The 19289-nt window shown below is 37.6% G+C and overlaps 1 protein-coding gene across 3 annotated transcripts; it reads left to right on the forward strand.

Annotated features, from left to right (window-relative positions):
* Window positions 1-505: 505 nt before the first annotated feature.
* On the forward strand, window positions 506-18558 carry phf11 (PHD finger protein 11). 3 transcript variants are annotated; one of them, XM_028436529.1, is made up of 15 exons: window positions 506-754; window positions 2316-2420; window positions 2489-2622; window positions 2723-2751; window positions 2822-2907; window positions 3083-3105; window positions 4697-4755; window positions 4835-4917; window positions 5005-5032; window positions 5138-5200; window positions 6719-6774; window positions 6862-7006; window positions 8237-8545; window positions 9067-9138; window positions 17901-18558. In XM_028436529.1, exons 1-15 carry the CDS (start codon window positions 653-655, stop codon window positions 17981-17983), a joined length of 1377 nt encoding a protein of 458 aa, XP_028292330.1. In that variant the 5' UTR covers window positions 506-652; the 3' UTR covers window positions 17984-18558. The 3 variants fall into 3 exon arrangements, with proteins under 3 accessions (XP_028292330.1, XP_028292331.1, XP_028292332.1); XM_028436530.1 differs by having other exon boundaries at window positions 5025-5032; window positions 5166-5200; XM_028436531.1 differs by lacking the exon at window positions 17901-18558 and adding an exon at window positions 16128-16185.
* Window positions 18559-19289: the final 731 nt, after the last annotated feature.

The raw sequence follows: 19289 nt of genomic DNA on the forward strand, positions 1-19289 counted from the left end.
TATACAAAAAAAAAAACATTAATACAAGTGAGTTGAAAGTCAAAATAAAAGACAAAACAAAAATAACCAATGGGCTAAACAATGTACTCACAATCAAACAGCAGATTGGGCTATTGAAAAATATCAAGTTATTTCATGAATGAAACAAGTCTAGAGGCATTTCTGCCATTGAGAACTGAGAAGAGATAAATAATTGACAAAAAGCAAAAAAAAAACAAAAACAAAAAAAAAAAAGCTCTCCTTCAGTGGGTAAAGTTAGGCTTAGATTTAAATAAATGGTATTTATGAATATAGTATTTACCTAACGAAATAATATTATACACACCAAAATTCATCGTCTTACCATTAACAAACAAGACAAATTTAACATCGGATACAGTGAACATATTAAGATAATCCTTTTTAAAGTAACATCGTGGTCACAGGAAGTTGATGAGAAAGCCAGTGGGTGGCGGCAAAGCACCAACACGTGACTGAAAACTACCAATAAACACCAGAAGAAGAAGAAGAAACCGAAACTAGACTAGCGAGAGGAAACGGCTAGATAATTTAATCAAATGGCGGGATTGTTGCTGGTCTGCACGTTTATATGAAGAAAAAAAAACGATTATAAGTTGACTAAAGTCAGTATTACAGTTAGTCCCTTGGTCCTATGGAGATGGAGAGCTGTGTACTTTGTCGGAGGATAGATGAAACTACGATGACTGGAGCTTTGTCGTGCAAAGGCGAAGTGATCGCTCACCAGAACTGTTTGGTAAATATCCACAAACTGAACTTTACACCGGTCACTGTGTTCCTCTGTAATCTATACAAGTTTGTTCTCTACAAAATAGTTTTATACACTCGAGTTAAGCCATTGTAAACAAGCTGTTTTAAGTTTGAGTAATAAACGTTAAATTCTAGTTTTATTTATTTAGTTATAATTAGGGATGCACCGATCGATCGGTGCCGACTTCTCTTATTTTGAAGTATTGGCGATCGGCCGATCTTTGCGTATGAAACCGATCTTTCCTACCTTTGCAAACGTCTTCAAAAGTCAACCACTGTCCTGTTTGACTTTTAGGAGCTTTTATCTTGTAAACTATTGCAGATTATTTCTAGATTGATATTTTTTTTACATTTAAATATCCACAAAGATGCTGCATTTTGACTTTTTTTTTTTTTTTTTTTTTAGAATTTTTGCACTACAAGGAAACCTAAAACTCAGGACTCTTTATTGGTGGTTTAAGATGTTTTTTTGTTTTGTTTGTCCTGTAGATTATTATTATATCATCTGCCCCAAACCCTGTGACTTTCTATATTTGTTAAACCAACATAATGCTGTGCGTTTTAATTGAGTCAAAGAGCTCCAAACAGGTCTGCAGTGTAACATGATGGACACGTTTAGTTTGTTTTTAAAATGTGAAAAATGAAAGACTAATAAAAAGTGTTATAATTTAGTATTTTTGGACAGCAATATTCCAAACTTTAAATTTATATTTGAGTTAACTACTTCATGTGCAGTTAAAGCAACACGTTTGTATTGTTTTGTGGATATTGTTCAATGTTTTACAATAATATAAGATTGGAATGTTCGGGGTGTATACTAAAAAAAAAAAAAAAATTGGAATTGACAGGTCAGGCTTTTAAAAAAATTGATGATCAGCCAAAAAATTGCAATCAGTGCACCCCTAGTTATAGTACATGTTGCTACCATTAATATTATTATTATTAAACATGGAACGATATATCGTGCGACGATACACCACGAAATTAAAACGTCACGATAACTATTGTTGCCGGAACAAGTGGTATTGCATGGGTGCGAGTCACATTTAAAAAAAATAAAATAAAAATCTACACAATCTGCTAATTATTATTATTATTATTATTATTATTATTATTATTATTCATTTTTTTAAATAACAACACATTCCTACTATACTTCAATTCATTTGGTAACACATTCCATAACTTCACCCAACAGACAGATATACATCAACTTTTCATGGTTGTGTTGTGCATATATACAGTATACAAATAAAATCGTAATATTTATATATTTTTTTATTTGGAGTAAAGAAAAAGTATCAACAAAATAACATAATTAATTAATTGGATTGCATCTCCAAACTGAGTAAAATAGCCAATATAAAATATTTGTTAGTAATGTCCTGACAGCATTACAGTCAAAGTAAATTTGGACCCCTGAAAGCTAAAAACAGGAAACTAGTTACTGTTCATAATATAAAAAAAGTAATTAAACTTATCAACTTGTGGATATTTTGATTTAATGTTCTCCTCTTTCTGTTGTTTTGTGTGTTTTTCCTTTTTAGCTATATGCATCTGGTATTTTTTGTAAAGAGTCACCTGAGTTTGACGACCTGTTTGGATTCTCTATGGAGGATGTGCTGCAAGAGGCCTATCGAGGAGCCAAACTGGTAAGAACGGGAAAACGTTGACATTTACATTGGCGAGAACACCTTCAGACGTGTCCCTCTGTCGATAGAAATGCAAAAAATGCAGAAAGAACGGAGCCACAGTTGGATGTGAAGTCAAACGCTGCAAAAAGTCGTACCATTTCCCGTGCGCGATCGAGGACGGTGCCACAAAAATGGAAGATGCAGTTGGAGGGAAATATGGGTCAGTTAAGTTTAATATTTTTTCCTGCATGTTTTCCTAACATCTGTTCTGCTGAGGTTGAAGTCAAACTTAAATAACATTATCTCCTGTTTTTGAACAGAATATTCTGCATGAGGCACAGTCAGAAAAGTAAGTGTTAAGTGCATGTTTGAGTAGATTTTAGAGTTTGCTTCATGTTCTGTGTGTTTTGAATGAACAGGACAGAACAAGTCTTTAAACGGACAGAGCTCATCTGCCTCGTCGTCCCACAGCTCCACAAATCAAAGCAAATGTGGATCTCTCAAGGTTAGTTTGCAAGTGCTCGCACATCTACAGTAACTTTGTTTTGATATTGTGACATCTCCACTTGTAATTACGTAGTTTTCAAATGAGTGGCTTAAGTAATTCTATGACATGAACACTCATGAGCGATGCTTTATTGCCTTCCTACACGTTCCTGACTTTGTTTTTTGCTTTTCAGAGACGACTGAGCTTTGATGACGAGTAAGTGTTGAGTGAGAAATTAGCTCTTGATTTATTACAATCTTAATTCCAGCAAGTTCTTTTTGTCTTCTTTTTTTAAATAATATGTTATGGTTTCCTTTATTCAGACAACTTTTTTCAGGAAATGTACTTTACTTTCACCTAGATGCCTCTGAGGAAGACTGACAGTTGTCAGTCAAAACATGTCAGGAGATCAAAGTAAATGTCCTTAATAAATGAAACCTTTAACACATTATTTCAATCTTAGGCGTAACACAAGTCACCAAAATAAATGCATAAATCTGTCAGTATATGGTGGATCTAAATAGTAGATTTTCTAAGAAACTTGGTATTTCATTCATTACAATAATCAGGATTTTGTGTGAAATTAGCTGTTGTGTCTAGAAGTGGTGGAAAAAAAAAAAGCACAATATTATTCCTTAACATCCAGGTGATGTAAAGGAAAACTAGAGCCATTAGTTTAAGATTTAATAAGCAATATATTTCTAGCCAGTCATATATCAGTGTTAAATAGACCACTAATGATTTACATCATAGTCTTCATTATTTGTCATTTTTCACCTGATTAAAACTGGATTGAGATTAAATGTGAACTTTGTCACGAAATACAAAGTTGACGTTTTACATTAGCGCTCACTTTTCATCAGCAACTTATACTCATTTTAGTCGACACCCTTCATATTAGTCTACAGCAGTGGTTCTTTTTTATCCCGTGTACCCCCTTTTTATTTTTGTCAAATTGTGTGTACATAGTACCTGCTCTTCATATCTTAAGTTCCCTCTCCATAATTTAATTTGCTTTTTCATTTGTTGAACAGTACGCTCTCCTATACCCATAGCTGTGTCTCTAACATTTGTTTCCTAAGGATTAATCTACAACTTCAAAACAATAAGTGGAATCTAAAGTGGATTTGAGTTAAACTACAACTTTTATATGACTACTTCAATAGTAGGTAAATACAGTCTCCTTTATAAAATGTAGGTAATTATTGTCTTATACTGTCAGAAGTGTGATAAAATAGCCTCTAAAGCATAAAATAACCCTTTTTCAATAAATACAGAATATAGTATTTTATTAAGAGATGGGACTGTTAATTTGTCCCAAAAATATAGGCTAGGAACATTTCTCAATTATTTTTAAATTAATTGGTAAATCATTCCGAGTACCTCCTGCAATGTGCTCCTGTACCCCGAGAGTTGTTTTGGGAACCACTGGCCTACAGAACTCCTTTCTTTATTTAGTCAACTCAAACTAAAGCAGATCTTTAAAGCTTTGTAAAAAATAAAAAATAAAAGACAAATTCAATTAGATTTTGATAAGGAAACTAACACTTGAAACTTGTTGTCACAACATGCCACGAAATGTGTCATTTCACACTTCTGATGTGAATAATGCAATAATGTACAATCAATCAATCAGTTGTCCTCTATGTGCCGTCGTCTTCTTCTCACTGCACCAACATGTATCATCATAAGGTTAAAGACTGTATGTCTTTATTGTGCATTTTAGTGATGCAGCATATCTTCTATAGTGCTCATTCTTAACATCTTCTTATTGTATTTAGAAAAAAGTCTTGTTTATCTTTCACAGGCAGGAGGAAAGTCCTTCCAAAATGAAGTGGAAACGTATAAAGGAAACCTCGAGCTCAGGTGAGCTCTGATAGGAGAAGATTATCCACTCACTCACTGACTGTGAGTTGTTTTTTGACATTGTTGTTGTTGTTTACAGATGACACAGACACAGAGATGGGCCTGATTGCCCCTATAGAAACTGATACAGAAGAAAGTCAAAATTATCATCTGGAGCAGGAAGTAGGTCTATACCTTTACCTATTAATCATGAGGCTTGTCATTACACAGCGTTTGTCATTTGTATCTATTTGCTTTCATTAATTGTTGACGCTGGTCTGCTTCCTCAGAGAAACAGGTATGTTTCACCCTTTTTCATCTTCAAAATTAGACATTTTTACTCTTGGTTTGTGAAAGTTAAGTGTATTTTTTTTTTTTTTTTTGCCATCTTCAATAACAACAGAGGATACATTTCTCTGGTTTTTCCACAGGAACGTCGCTGAAAGCTCGGCGCGGTCACCTTTAGGTAAGTAAACACAAACCCTGTGGAGAACTTGGTACAGCAGGATGTAACAATGTAAAAAGATGGAACCTTTTAATCCAAGGTTTAATAACAAGTTCTGATGAACTACGGCCGGGCCCGCGCAATGTGTCAGCACCGAATAGGACGTTCCCGAGAATTCAGTGAATGAGTAAAATAAATGAAATTGTGCAACGTAAAATGGTAATCTACTTTGAATTGCCTTTGAAATGATATATCACATGACTTTGTTCCAATAAATTTAGAAACTACCGGAAAAGGGGGTGGTTCCTCATCCCCCCCCCTTTCAAAAAGGCCTCCGAGAGGCTCTTGACATCCACTCATAGAATATCCATGTCAAATTACAGCCTGATTCAACGAGCATTAACAGAGTAGTTATTTGAAAAATGGGGCCCCCTGGCGCCCCTGTGGTACATTAAGAGTAATTGGCCCCATTCATATATTGGTGTGTGTCAATGATTCGGTACCACCAACTGTCACAATATTTGACTCTCAAATGACTGAGAAAATAACTTTAATGGAAATTGCCTATAAAGGGAGGTGGGCCCCTAATCGAATTGTGCGAGGCATAATCGTAATCTACGTTGAACTAAAACGATCTATCACACGACTATGTTCCTATAGATTAACGGTACCACTAACCGTTGTAATATTTGACTTGCAAATAAATGAGAAATTAACTTTCTATTTTTCTTTTGGGGCCCCAAATCAAAAAATCGGGCTTCGAGCGTCTGCATACTCATCCATAGATTATACATTACAAAATTACAGCCCGATCCGTTCTCGAATAACAGAGGAGTAGCAATTTTAAGAAGAACAAAGTGAGTGGTGTTTCCAGTCTGGTAGCCCGGCCTAAAAACTAGTCCACTACACACAATACAGTGAACAAGGACGTAGTTGATGACCCTCCTGCTGCGCAGTATCAAGAGTTGATGTGAGTCTTTCAAATGAAGTGGCTACTGAGTCAGCATTTGGTCTGTTGCTTTTTTAAATCATGATTAACAGATTAGGAGCAAACATCCGCAAGAAATTAGAAATAAAGTGCGACTAAAACAGTTGCAAGGCCTGTTGTGTGTATATTCTGTTAATGATAAATACTTTTTGGAATTAACTTATATGATCATCATATGATCACTATATTTAGCACAATATATTTGAACAAATAAAATACTTATTGCAGTAGTTTACTCTGATGGGAAGCTGAAATAATGAAAAAGGGGTGGGACTACATACATCTTCACTTCCTGTTCACTCCTTTTCCAAGATGTCATCAAATGTGGGTTTTTTTGTACTTTGGTAAATGTGTTTGTTCTTTTTTGAATTCTGTTCTCCATCATATGATCATTTATTTAGTATTTTTTATCTACGTGTTGAAACTAACCTAATTGTTACTGATGGTGCTCCTTTTCATACAGCAGCCATGTCTACGTCTACATCTGTCCTGTTTCTGTGGAGTCTGTGGACAAGCTCGTGATAACGTCCTGCTTTCTTCTGTCTCGTCAGGTAATCACTCCCAGGATAGAAGTGCAGACATAATAAATGAGGAGGCCATATATTCAGTGAGTATTTTATTCACTTTGAACACTTAACTTTCTATCTTTACCTTCATGACTAGGGGTTTGCCACACAGCTGTGCTCTCTTTCAGGATGCTGAGTCAGAGAGTTTGCTCCTTCCTGTGCACGTCTGCATGGATTCCCAGCTGTTCCGAGATGCAGATTGTCAAACATCGCCTCTGACTCCCTGTGCTTTGGTTAAAGTGGAGGCAGCGTCGTTGGAGAACGACGTTAACGGTGAGATTTCCTCTGCCAGTTTTCAGTGAACGCACATAGTAGCATCCATGGCTAGTTTGGCACTAAAGGTACATTTGTGGCTTCGATGTAAACAAAATGGCTCCAAGTGTAACGAGTAAATCTTCAATTTAACGCCAATCTTTTTAAAGTCTTTGTGGCATGATAAAACAAGTTAATTTTATTAGAAAATACAAAACCCAACAATCATTTTGATATGATGGGTTCAGATGTTTGTACTATAAGAGTAAAAAAAAGGAAACGAAGCCAACATTTCCCTTATACTACAAACATTTGACCATACGTGTCATATATCAAAATGATTGTTGGGTTCTCTATTTTCATTTAAAATAACGTGTTTGATCATGCCACTAGGACTTTAAATGCCTTTCTTCATTTGCAATGAAAAAATAATAATAACACTAAACAAAATGCCTACACACTAAGAAAGAAAGTAAATAATGAGAAGCAGAAATGAAAAGAGCATTAAATTATTAGACTGCATTAGATATGCTACGTGGAACTAAAGTACAAAAATAAACTTTCAATAGCTAACTTAAAGTGTGCACCCTAAAACTCCTTTTTTCCTGCTGAATACATATATGATTACGTCTGAAATAACGTAGTTTATTGATCCTAGTCCCATTTTTTAAATTTTAGTCAAAGTATTTAAATTTAGTGTTTTTAGTTGTAAAAAGTCATAGTGACTGCCCTTTATGGGTTGAATGCCAGCTTTTACAATTGATTTTTGCTATTTGCTGAGATTGAATCAGTGACGTCGCTAACAGTGACTATAGGCCCCGCCCCTCCTATAAAAGATGGGAGGAGGGACTAGTTTCCTCCTCTCACAGCCCTCAGTGAGCATTGATTGACAGCTCCATGTGGAATTGTGCAGTGCTGTGGGGGCGGGGCTGCTGTGACTGGGCGTGTCTTAACTACTCTAGGAGCCATGATATCTTCCTATTAGCAGATCAGTAAAACAAATGGGGGATTAGTTACACTTTAAAATATATAATTTCCTGTTTTGTTTTCTTAAGCTTTTTGGCACAAATGGCAAACATTGGTTATTACCTGTTATTTTGACTGTACAGCACTTTATGTATTTATTATAAAACATGATTTTACTTATTCCCTGTTAGTTCATTACATTTTAAAATGTTTTATTTGTCAGGTTTAAAGTGGGTTAAATGTTAGAAAAGTTCATCTAATACATGACCCTGACTCTTCCTTTAGGCTTCAGGTCTGAGCAGAGTACCAGTCAGGTTTCTACTAAACCATCATTCCCACAACCAGCCACCTCCTCCTCTTCCCAACCAAACCAGTCCAACCCTGGCAGTGTTGGAATCTTCCACCAAGCCACCAGATTGACCGTTTCTTCTCTTCCACCTAAAACCACCCAAACCCCCAAACCCAACATGGACTCTGCGAGCTTCTGGAAGAGCTGCAACGTGGCTGGATGCACACGCGCCATCTTCAGCGACTTCTTCAGTGGAATGAATGCTGCTGCTGAGAGGATTGAGGAGGACCAGGCTAGTCAGGAAGGTGAGAACAGATCCTGGATCAGATTCAACAGCAGACTTTAAAGTTCTGCTGCTGGTGTATAAATCTGTGAATGGGTTTGGTCCAGAATACATCAGTGACATGTTAGTCAGGTATGAACCCAGCAGGTCTCTCAGATCTATGGACACAGGTCAGATAGTGGAGCCCAGAGCTCACAGTAAACATGGTGATGCTGCTTTTAGTTGTTATGCTGCAAAGAAGTGGAACAAACTGCCAGCAGAGCTGAAGTCAGCATCTAATGTGAACATTTTTAAATCAAAGTTAAAGGCTTTTTTTTCTCTCCTGCATATGATTGAGAGAGAGATTTTTGGTCACGTTGTTGATGTCATGTTTGTTGATGATTTGAATTGATTTTACTGATGATTTTAAATGTTCTTATTGATTTTAAACAATTGAATGTTTTATCATGTGAAGCACATTCAGTTGCCTTGTGTATGAAATGCGCTATACAAATACATTTGCCAGTGACAGCGACTCTAAACTCGTCTCTTTGCTTTGCACAGATTATGATCTTGCACTATCGGTGTTGACAGCTTCTGGAAAACTGTTGCAGTTTGTGGCCACGCAGCAGCAAGGTGAGTTTCACTGTTCATAACTTTAGATAAAAAATCATTTCATTTAACGTCTGTAGTCCTTAGATCACTATTCAAATCAAGATGGTGTCACAACTCACACCTCCTGACCCAAAATTACCTAAAACTACCAATACGCACGCACAACACTTTATTTGCACCCCACCAATAATAATTTAATAACGCATTTGGTAAATGTCCTACATTGTTTTTAGTTCAACCAAATAAATCAGCTAAACCTTCTTCACTTTCCTTATCCAGAGGTGAAAGTAACTGATTATAAGTACTCACGTTACTGTGATTGAGTCGCTTTTATGGGTATTTGTACTTTTTTGAGTATATTTCTAAATCAGTCATTTTACTTATACTTAAGTACATTTTAAAATAAATAAAGTAATTTGTTACACTTCAATGCCTAACTGTTACTGACTAAAATAGTTTTTTTTAGTTTTAAAATGATCAACAGACATTGTAAAACTACCAAAAATGACCAGACAATAATCAAATGCATGACATCATAGCCGACCAATGAGATTTAACGTAATGCACGGCACCAAAACAGCATTTAATGGAGGTCATTTTCTCAGTTTTCTAAATTTAGCTTTTTTTTTTTTTTTTTTTTTTAAATTTAATTCATGGATGTTATTTTGTTTTAAGAAAGAATTGTACATTTGAACAAATTTTTATTTTATACAGATGCTTTTGTGGAAAATAAATTGAGTTCTAATTGTGCAAGATTTAGTTTCTGACTTTTTAAGTTTATTCATGAGATGTTTACTGTATGTAAGGGAACCATGGCAACATTTATAACCAGAAAGAAGCGTGGGGGGGTGAAAGTAATGTCATGGCAAATTTTATATTCATCATCATATCCTCAAATGTATGTTCATGTGTACAATTTGTCATGTTTTAATACATGACGACTCCATTAATCTTTACACTTTTGAACAGCTGAATCATGATTAAACAGTACAGATCGTATTATTCTCAGTGCAGCACAGTCTCTGCCAAGGACATACACTGACGTACACACTTATCAAGACAGATAAAGACTGGAGCCAAACCTTCTCATAACATCTTCATCATCCTCCAACATTGCCACTATGGGCATCTGACTCCCTCCCTTTTGTCTCTCACTGTTGGGACCTTTTCTTATCTGTATAAAAAGCTTAAGCTTTGAAACTGTCGGGGCGGGGCGCGGCACTTCCTTTGGACGTCCGCCTGGACGGACGCTAATTTTGTTTCACTTTGTTCCACTTTGTATTCTTTTATTTAGTTTAGAATAAAATCATTTTTTATTAAATCATCAATGCTTCTCCTGGATTCTATCATTCAACCAGAGCAATGAATCATGTCTCAAATGAGGTCAACCGTAAATTCTGCCGTAACAATTGGCGTCGACGAACTGAATCCATCTTCTGCTCTGTGGGGCGTCGATCGTGGACCAGCACTGGGTCGACACATTTGAAGCCCCGGGGCTGGCCCGCGGTGGTCCGCCCTCGGACAGAGACTGGAGCACGAACCATCGGTTGAACCTCAAACACCAATTCGGACTAAGGTAAAGCTGCCTTTATAAACATATATGTATAAATTTTCATTTACATATATATTTGCTCTGTGTTGATTTTTTTTTTTTTTTGGAACCAGTCAAGCATTGTATTGATTTTCAGCTTTGAGCTTTGATTTTGATCCTCAGCTGTTCTGTGTTTTGACGCAGTGAATAGCCATGAGAAGGGCTCAAATGGTTGCTTTTTAATGCTGTAGGTTCTCTCTGGTTTTCTTCGGGCTCGGATATTTTGTTTAGGTCATTATTTACTTTGGTTTTGTTCGGACTCCCACAGCCTGTGAGGTCCTGACCAGAGATAGACGGGCAACCAAAGTTTCCAAAACATCCCAGCGGTGCCATGATCTGAGTTCACCTCTGTACCGAAAGCAAAATAGATTAAAACCCCGAATCTAACCTAAATTGTGTTTCTGTGAATCAAACAGATGAACAACCCAATAAACAAATAATATATGCATACGCATATACAATCTTGGTATGATGTGAACTCAGATCATGCTTTCAGGCGAGTTTTACTTTTTTTTATCTTTGTTTTTATTTTGTTTAAACGTGGAATCAGATTTCTCCCTTTGGCTTGGCTTTAATGCTTTCATTTGACGAGTGTCAGCTTTTTAGAAAGGGAGAGAAATACAGAGAGCCAAACACACACACGTCGCTGCTGTGTTTTTTCTTTTTTTTTTGACGTGTGAACACACACACACACACACACACACACACACACCCACACACGTACAGAGAGAGAAAGGGAGAGAGAGAGAGCACACACACAGGCACGCGCACGGGCGCACGCACACGCCACACCCATCCCAAGAGAGAGGTGGCGCCCCTCACTGGCCAGTTTAGTGCACTACACACTTGTGACACAACATTGTGATTTCTCACTTCTCCCCTGCCGATAGAATAGTGCCATTACACACAGACACTATTTTTATTTTTATTTTAAATTTTATTTTGATTTCATGTTTGATGGGCAACACACACACACACACACAGATGAATACAGTATTTCATTTTATTTTATTTTAATATTACTGTTACCATCATTATCATTTTTTATTATTTAAATTGTTAGTTTCTGTTGGCTTTGTGGTTGTCCCCTGAAGAAACGACATCTTCAATGAAAGAATGAAATCACCTTCAACTCTTACGCTAATGGAATGTCAACATCATTCAAAGGACCAAGCATCAGAAGGAAATGGACAATCAAAGGTGTGTGACCTTTCAGGACTCAAGGACTCAACTCCCATTCAGCAAAGCAATGCTGAAATAACTCGCTCAGTCCCAAGTCAACTCTTCATCGTCTATGAATGGGCCGCATGCCAATGCTGGATTAACACATCCTGCCCCATCATCAAAGACTGAGAACCTGTGGGCGTCGGAGTGGACACTCCCCCCCACCAATGAGTTGCGAGTTAAACGCCACGACTACTGCCTGAATGATGGGCAGCAACTGCAGACTGGTCACACGTCTGCTGGAAATCTTCACCAAAAAGACACTGTTTCAAAAGCCACAAGGATACCAAGCCACAAGAAGTCCACCACAGCCTTTGGTGGTAGTGCGCACGCACACGCACAGGCACGCGCACGCACAGAGCTAAATCACTTTAGCCTTGAACTTTGGCATGGAGGGGGACAACTAGCAAATAGCCAACAAGCTTCTCCTTCGCACAATACTAACCCCTCTATCTTCTGACTGTGCACTAGATTATTTTGTTTTCATTTATTCTCTCACACGCAGACAGACCAGACATACAGTCACACACCCACATTCACAACTATGAGAAACACAGGACCACCAGAACTTCACACAGAACCCTTCTGTTTGCCACATGAGATCAAGTGTGCCCATCATTTATCTTTGCTTTTATTCATTATGTTGCTCATTTATTTACACTGCTTTGGCCTTTATGAGAAAACAACAAACAAAGGGGAAGAAAATAGTGTTACTAAAAGGTTGTTTTTGTTTGCTTTTCTTTCATTTATTCTCTTGATTGAGGGGAGGCCCCCCACAATGCAAGATATGGTTACATCCGCTGAAGACAGAGCCCTCTGTTGCCTCAGCTTTTGGAGCTGAAGTTTTAATTTTTATTGGCCATGATTTTTTTTGAGCTCACACGTTTTTCTCCTTTGTTATTTCTGAACGATTCTTCTTTTTCTCTTTTGTTTTTACTCAATTTCAGGAAAATTGAGACAGAGATTGAGGACTGCAGCCTCAACAAGTTTAAATTTTGACATTTTTTTGACCGATACCTTCGTAAACAATCTGTACCTTACCCTTTTTGAAGCTGCTTGCGACAGACAGCCTAGTTCAACATTCATTGTTTTCATTTTGCGCGCTCCCCCCTTACCGCGTCGGACTGTCTGGCCGGCCCAAAGCCACTCGACAGCATGGGGGGGGGTACCAAATTTTTCCTGAGAAAAAAAATGTCCCATTAGTTGCTATGAGTACATAGGCAATTACTTTTCAAACAAGAAGTCCTGGTTTAATGTGCAGAAAAAGGATAAACCTTGCTAGGGAAAGCGCTCTTCGGGGGATAGTGGTCCACCTGATTTGATACATGCTTGGTAACCGAGTACCGTTCTGAACAAATTTCTACGTTCCCTTAGAGGGAGGGTTATTAGAGGTTGCGTGCTCCGTTCAATGTTGAGTGATATTAGAGGTGCCCAGAAAGTTCTGACAGTTGAGTTTCCCTCAGGTTGCAGACCGAGGTTGAGTAGACTGCCGATTCAGAGGTTTTTTTTCTTAGACTTCTGGAGTTTATGGTGGTTGAGAGTAGACTGCCGATTCAGAGGTTTTTTTCTTAGACTTCTGGAGTTTATGGTGGTTGAGAGTAGACTGCCGATTCAGAGGTTTTTTTCTTAGACTTCTGGAGTTTATGGTGGTTGAGTTATTCCCAAACTCTTATTTTTCAAGAGCGGTGGTTGAGTTTCCTGCTGATTCAGAGATTCTTTTTTACATTTCTGGAGATGGACAGCGGTTGAGTTTCCCCCGCGGACCGGGGTTGAGTTTGGTTATTGTGCATGGCCGTGCGATTGCTGCCTGATCAGCAGCTAGTAGACTGTCAGTACTGCAAGGGACAATACTCTAAGTGTAGACTCCGCCAAGGCGGAAGTAAAAAGGAGCGTACCTCTTAGTAATCAGATGATACCAGTAAAAAGCAATTAATTAACACTAAAAGGTTGCCAAGCATGGGGGGGCAATAAGAGCTCATTGACCCCGAGAGACGAGGTGGACTGGCTATCGCCATTGGTGGGTTAGATGAGACCTATATTCCACTTAGACACTATGCAGCAAAACCTTGTGAATGCATGGACGTGAAAATTGAGGCATGAACGTGTGCGGTGCATGAATGACTGAATGATGACACGTTACGTATGCCTGAGAGAACCGCGTTGTGAGTGCGAATGTGCCGTGGACGTGTCATTGAGTGATTGACCGATGAATGGCTGTTTGACCACACATGTTCCTCTGTTTCACCTTCCTTTCCTCCTGGGTTTTGATGCACTAGATCTTCTCCCTGTTTTTGCCAATTATGTAGTGGGGTGTTCAGAAAACACTGCTGCTTGTTAAAAGAACTATGGTTTTAGGCCTTGGGCCTTCTAAAAAGTTTACCAGGTTTTAAAGGGTTTTTTTCTGGGTGTTTAAAAACACCAAACGACATTTTTTTTATATATGATACCACTTTCAGTGGAATGACTGGCTTTGACCTTGACTGACCTTACATGTTCAGTGTCCATGTTTTTTTGTTGTTATATGTGTATACTCGTTGTGGTGTGCACTTGTCTACGTCTTCGTCTTAGTTGTTGTTATTATGTAGCTTTTTCCAAAATACAGGTCGCTGTAAGGAGACGAATCAGATCCAACTAAAGAAAAGAGATATTTTAAATTATCCAGTTAAGTCTTAATGGTTTCCTCTCTTTCTGTTTCTGAGTGTTTCCTAACAGAATGCCACCGCCTTCTCGACTCCGATCCTTCCTCCAGCCGCCATGCCTGGTCACTGCTTGTTATGATGAAGGATGAGAATTAAAGGGAAGTATTGTCCATAACTGTAACTGGGAAACAAAGGGGAAATAGATTGAAATAGACACGTGACAATATGACATATTGTGGATGTTCTAACATAATATCTATTCCAGAGACTACAGAGACTTCCAATCCAACTGCGAAAGTGGGGACAGATCTTCAAATTTCCAAAAGGAGCGTACAGTTGACCCTGGCTTTGACCTTTATGGCTGAGGAGAGGGAGGTCGAGGAGGTTGGAGGGCACAAAGGCAGGCGGACACAAGAGAGAGGAAAACGGAGACACATCCAAAATGATCAGATAAGTAATTTTCCAATGATATTTATCATATGGTTTTAAGAATCCAAATGTATTCTTATGTAAAAAAAGGGAAGGGAGGGGCCAACGTCCCTCTGATTTTTGATTTATATTTTATCATAGGAAAATAATATACCCCAAAACCCTCCAACCATTTTCTTCTTGTTCCACCAGCACTTAGCGTGCAAGACCATAAAACACCTTCACTGGGTTTAGACACTTTTAAGGGAAAAATTAAGTGTTCTCAACATTGGGTTGGTGGCCCAATCTGGGTCGCCTGAGATTTAAAAAAGGGTCCTCCTGAAATTCTTGATAATTGATTGAAATAAGAGATAGTTTAAAGTTGAGTAACTTCCAAGCATTTAAGGAAGCTCTCCAAACCGTGCTGGGGCTCGTCACCCCCACGAATGGGATAAATACAGAGAGCAAAAGACAATATGATTGTTCGACTCAACTTAACTTTAATTCTGTCTAACCTTAAAGGGCCAATAATCTTGCTAAACTCTGGTTCAGACACAGAATAGGAGACACTTTTGCCACCAATTGACCTTCAAAATTAAGTAAATTACATCTCAAATAATAATTATGAGGGAAATGAATGAAATAAATGAACTGACAAATTCAGCTCTATAAAAGAATTAGGCTATGTAAATAGGTGTGGAGTGTTAACATTATTCAGAATAAATAAAGGATAGAATAAGATTTCTCCTTCACAAATAAGCTTCTCACCAGGTAAGTAGATGTACCACAGATAATCACTGCAACTCCAGCTATGCTTCTTCTTACTCCAGGAAAAGCTAAAAGCTCACTAACCCACACCTAACCATTGTGTGATTGTGCAGCAGCACCTTTTAGGATCTGAAAAGCTCTCAGATCCTGACCTCTGACCTGTCTCTGCCTTCCTGGCCATACTAACTATTCATTTAGTTAGTTAACTAAACCTAACACCCCTAAACTTCTATTCTATTCTATTTTATTCTATTTTATTTAATTTAATTTTATTTTATTTTATTTTATTTTATTTTATTTCATTTCGTTTTATTTTTTTATTTTGTTTTGTTTTGTTCTGTTTTGTTTTTTCCCCCCCCCCCCTTTTTTTTTCTGTCCAGGTACCAGCTAAAGCCTACCAGGTACCAGGTACCAGCTAAAGCCTCAGTAGTGGGATCGCGCATGTGTTCAGGTACCAGCCAATCCCAAGAGTTTTGTTTTGGTGTTTTTCCCCCTCTTCTGTTCAGGTACCTTCCGATCCCAAGAGAGGTTGCCAGGTGTGTGGAGACTACCCTTCCTCAGACAACAACCAATCATCTACAACGCCGACCGGAACGACCCACACGGCAGTGAAGGTCGCGGAGCAGGCAACATGGATCCAAGATGATTGCCGACACCAGCTGATGCTGAGACGGAGGCTGACCGAACAATGAAGGGGGAACCGACAAGGCCACTGAGACACACACACAAGAAAACTCTCTAGAACAAGGGCCTAGCTTTGTTTATAAGCCACACCAAATGCTCATAGCTAGGTTGAGGGAGGACAAGCTCACACCTAGCTGCAGGAATACAGTCATAAACCCTTCTGCTACGATTGAGGAAAATACTCAAGGTTCTTCACTCATGATGCTATTGGTTACCCCAGTTACCACTGAACTCAGCCGATGAAGACGAGTGATGTCCTTGATGCAAATGATGATTTTTGCTTATCTAGATGTAATAAAGGATGATTTTTGATGATTCATGCCATTGATAATAATGATGAAGTTTTTTTTTAAGGTTTATTTCCACATTTTTCTTGATATGTCTATATCCGTGCCTCACAAAAGAAGAATATATCCAATGTATGACAATAACGATGCTAATGGTTAACCCTGACAGACAGCAAAGGTGGAATATAATAATTTTGTTTCTTGATTTGGTCGTTGAGGCGACCAAAAGTGGGGAATGTCATGGCAAATTTTATATTCATCATCATATCCTCAAATGTATGTTCATGTGTACAATTTGTCATGTTTTAATACATGACGACTCCATTAATCTTTACACTTTTGAACAGCTGAATCATGATTAAACAGTACAGATCGTATTATTCTCAGTGCAGCACAGTCTCTGCCAAGGACATACACTGACGTACACACTTATCAAGACAGATAAAGACTGGAGCCAAACCTTCTCATAACATCTTCATCATCCTCCAACATTGCCACTATGGGCATCTGACTCCCTCCCTTTTGTCTCTCACTGTTGGGACCTTTTCTTATCTGTATAAAAAGCTTAAGCTTTGAAACTGTTGGGGCGGGGCGCGGCACTTCCTTTGGACGTCCGCCTGGACGGACGCTAATTTTGTTTCACTTTGTTCCACTTTGTATTCTTTTATTTAGTTTAGAATAAAATCATTTTTTATTAAATCATCAATGCTTCTCCTGGATTCTATCATTCAACCAGAGCAATGAATCATGTCTCAAATGAGGTCAACCGTAAATTCTGCCGTAACAGTAACTATAGTGACTTTTACTTTGAGTACTATTTAATTGAGCTACTTTTTACTTGTACTTGAGTATTTTATGTATGATGTACTTGTACTTGTGTACAATTTAAATCAAGTGACAGTACTTTTTACACCTTTGCTAGTTTGTGATGGTCTCTTTTTTTAAACTCAGAGGAAACTATACAGACACTACAAAAAAAGTTTAGGTTGTGATGCATTAAGTGTAATATTGTACATGATAACAGACGTATTACTGTAGGTTAGGAGCTGTTTGTATACAAAGTCTGTTCTCAATGTTTTTTTGCTTAGCCTCGCTTGTCAGTAGTGTCAGTTTGCGCTTTTATTATCTTGATTCTTAAGTTTTACGTGAAAAATAATGCATGATTCTTTTTGGTTGTTACAGCAATACAAAGGAAACTAACGGACCTGCAAAGCGCAGCATCAGCCATGAAGGACGCTGTCACATCACTGCAGGGACAGGAATAATAGGTTGTGATGTTTTTTTTATATATTATATATTTACTGCTATTTGTGCTACGCTTTTGCCACAATTTTTTAAAGGAATACTTTTTAACGTAAATGTATTATTTATGACTCATGTAAGTTCAGGAAAAATTTATGAGGGAGGAAATAGGGGAAAGAAAAGAAAAGTAAGATCCCTGAGTTATAATATGGATGCAACTTACACGACTTGGTTTACATTTTATGATTGTGAATAGAAAACCAATGTCTTTCCCATGAATGTTAATGTTTTTAATGTGTATTTTAAAGGGGCATTATTATGAAAAATTCACTTTATAATGGTTTTACTACAGTAATATACAGCACATCCCTTTAGCCTCATTCAGACGGCCAATGTTGAAAAAGTTCTGTTTTCTCCCTCTGTTGTTATTCCACATTTTGTAAAAAGTCAGCTTCAAACGGGCAAGTTGGATTTTTTTCGCTACTTGATGTCACATAACGGAAACTCCTCCTCCTGACAATCATGGCTCCTCCTACCCAATATAAGAATGTGAGCTCCTCCCTCTCAAACTATCTCACAGGTAAAACAAACACTGTGGTTTAATACATGTATTATATATGTAAAGCTACTGTACATACACAGAATGCTTTCTCTGCATTTAACTGCTCAGTAAGTCACTTTTCAGAGGGCTCTGGAAAACGGGCGAGTTTGGGAAAATAAACCTTGAAATACTATGTTGTGGGGTTCTTAGAACAATTGGAGATGGGTGAAAAATAGCATAATACTGGACCTTTAAGATCTACCAAGACACACTTTAATGTCCTAACATGTTGAGAGAAAAGTGATTTTTAAATTTGCGACAGTAGAACAGGGCTTTACTTTAATGTCAGAGATGGAAACAAGTCGCTGCTTCTCAAGTAGCAGTAATTTTCAAGTCGTGTCCCTAAAGTCCAGAGTTTAGTCTCAAGTCAAAGCCTTTCAGGTCCAAATCCTTTCAAAAGTCCTCAACTTCAATTTACAAGTCATAATACATATATAATGTTCAACAGTTAGCGCCATTTTACACAGCAAGTTTATTCAACTGATATATAAACAATTACTTACTTGAACTGAGTACATATTTGTCAAATAATAGTGATGATATAATCTGACAATGTTTTTATCAACAAATCAATCCAGCTTCGTTTTAGATTTTGTAATTTTCCCACTTCCTCTGTCAACCTAACAAACAATAATCACACTAGGAAGTAGAACGAGGTTTCATCTTTCAAAAACCAATTACTAATCACGGTATAATAATTTAATCTAATGGATGTCTCTCCTATTATC

Source organism: Gouania willdenowi, chromosome 21, assembly GCF_900634775.1.
Source record: "Gouania willdenowi chromosome 21, fGouWil2.1, whole genome shotgun sequence".
Taxonomy (NCBI): Eukaryota; Metazoa; Chordata; class Actinopteri; order Blenniiformes; family Gobiesocidae; genus Gouania; species Gouania willdenowi.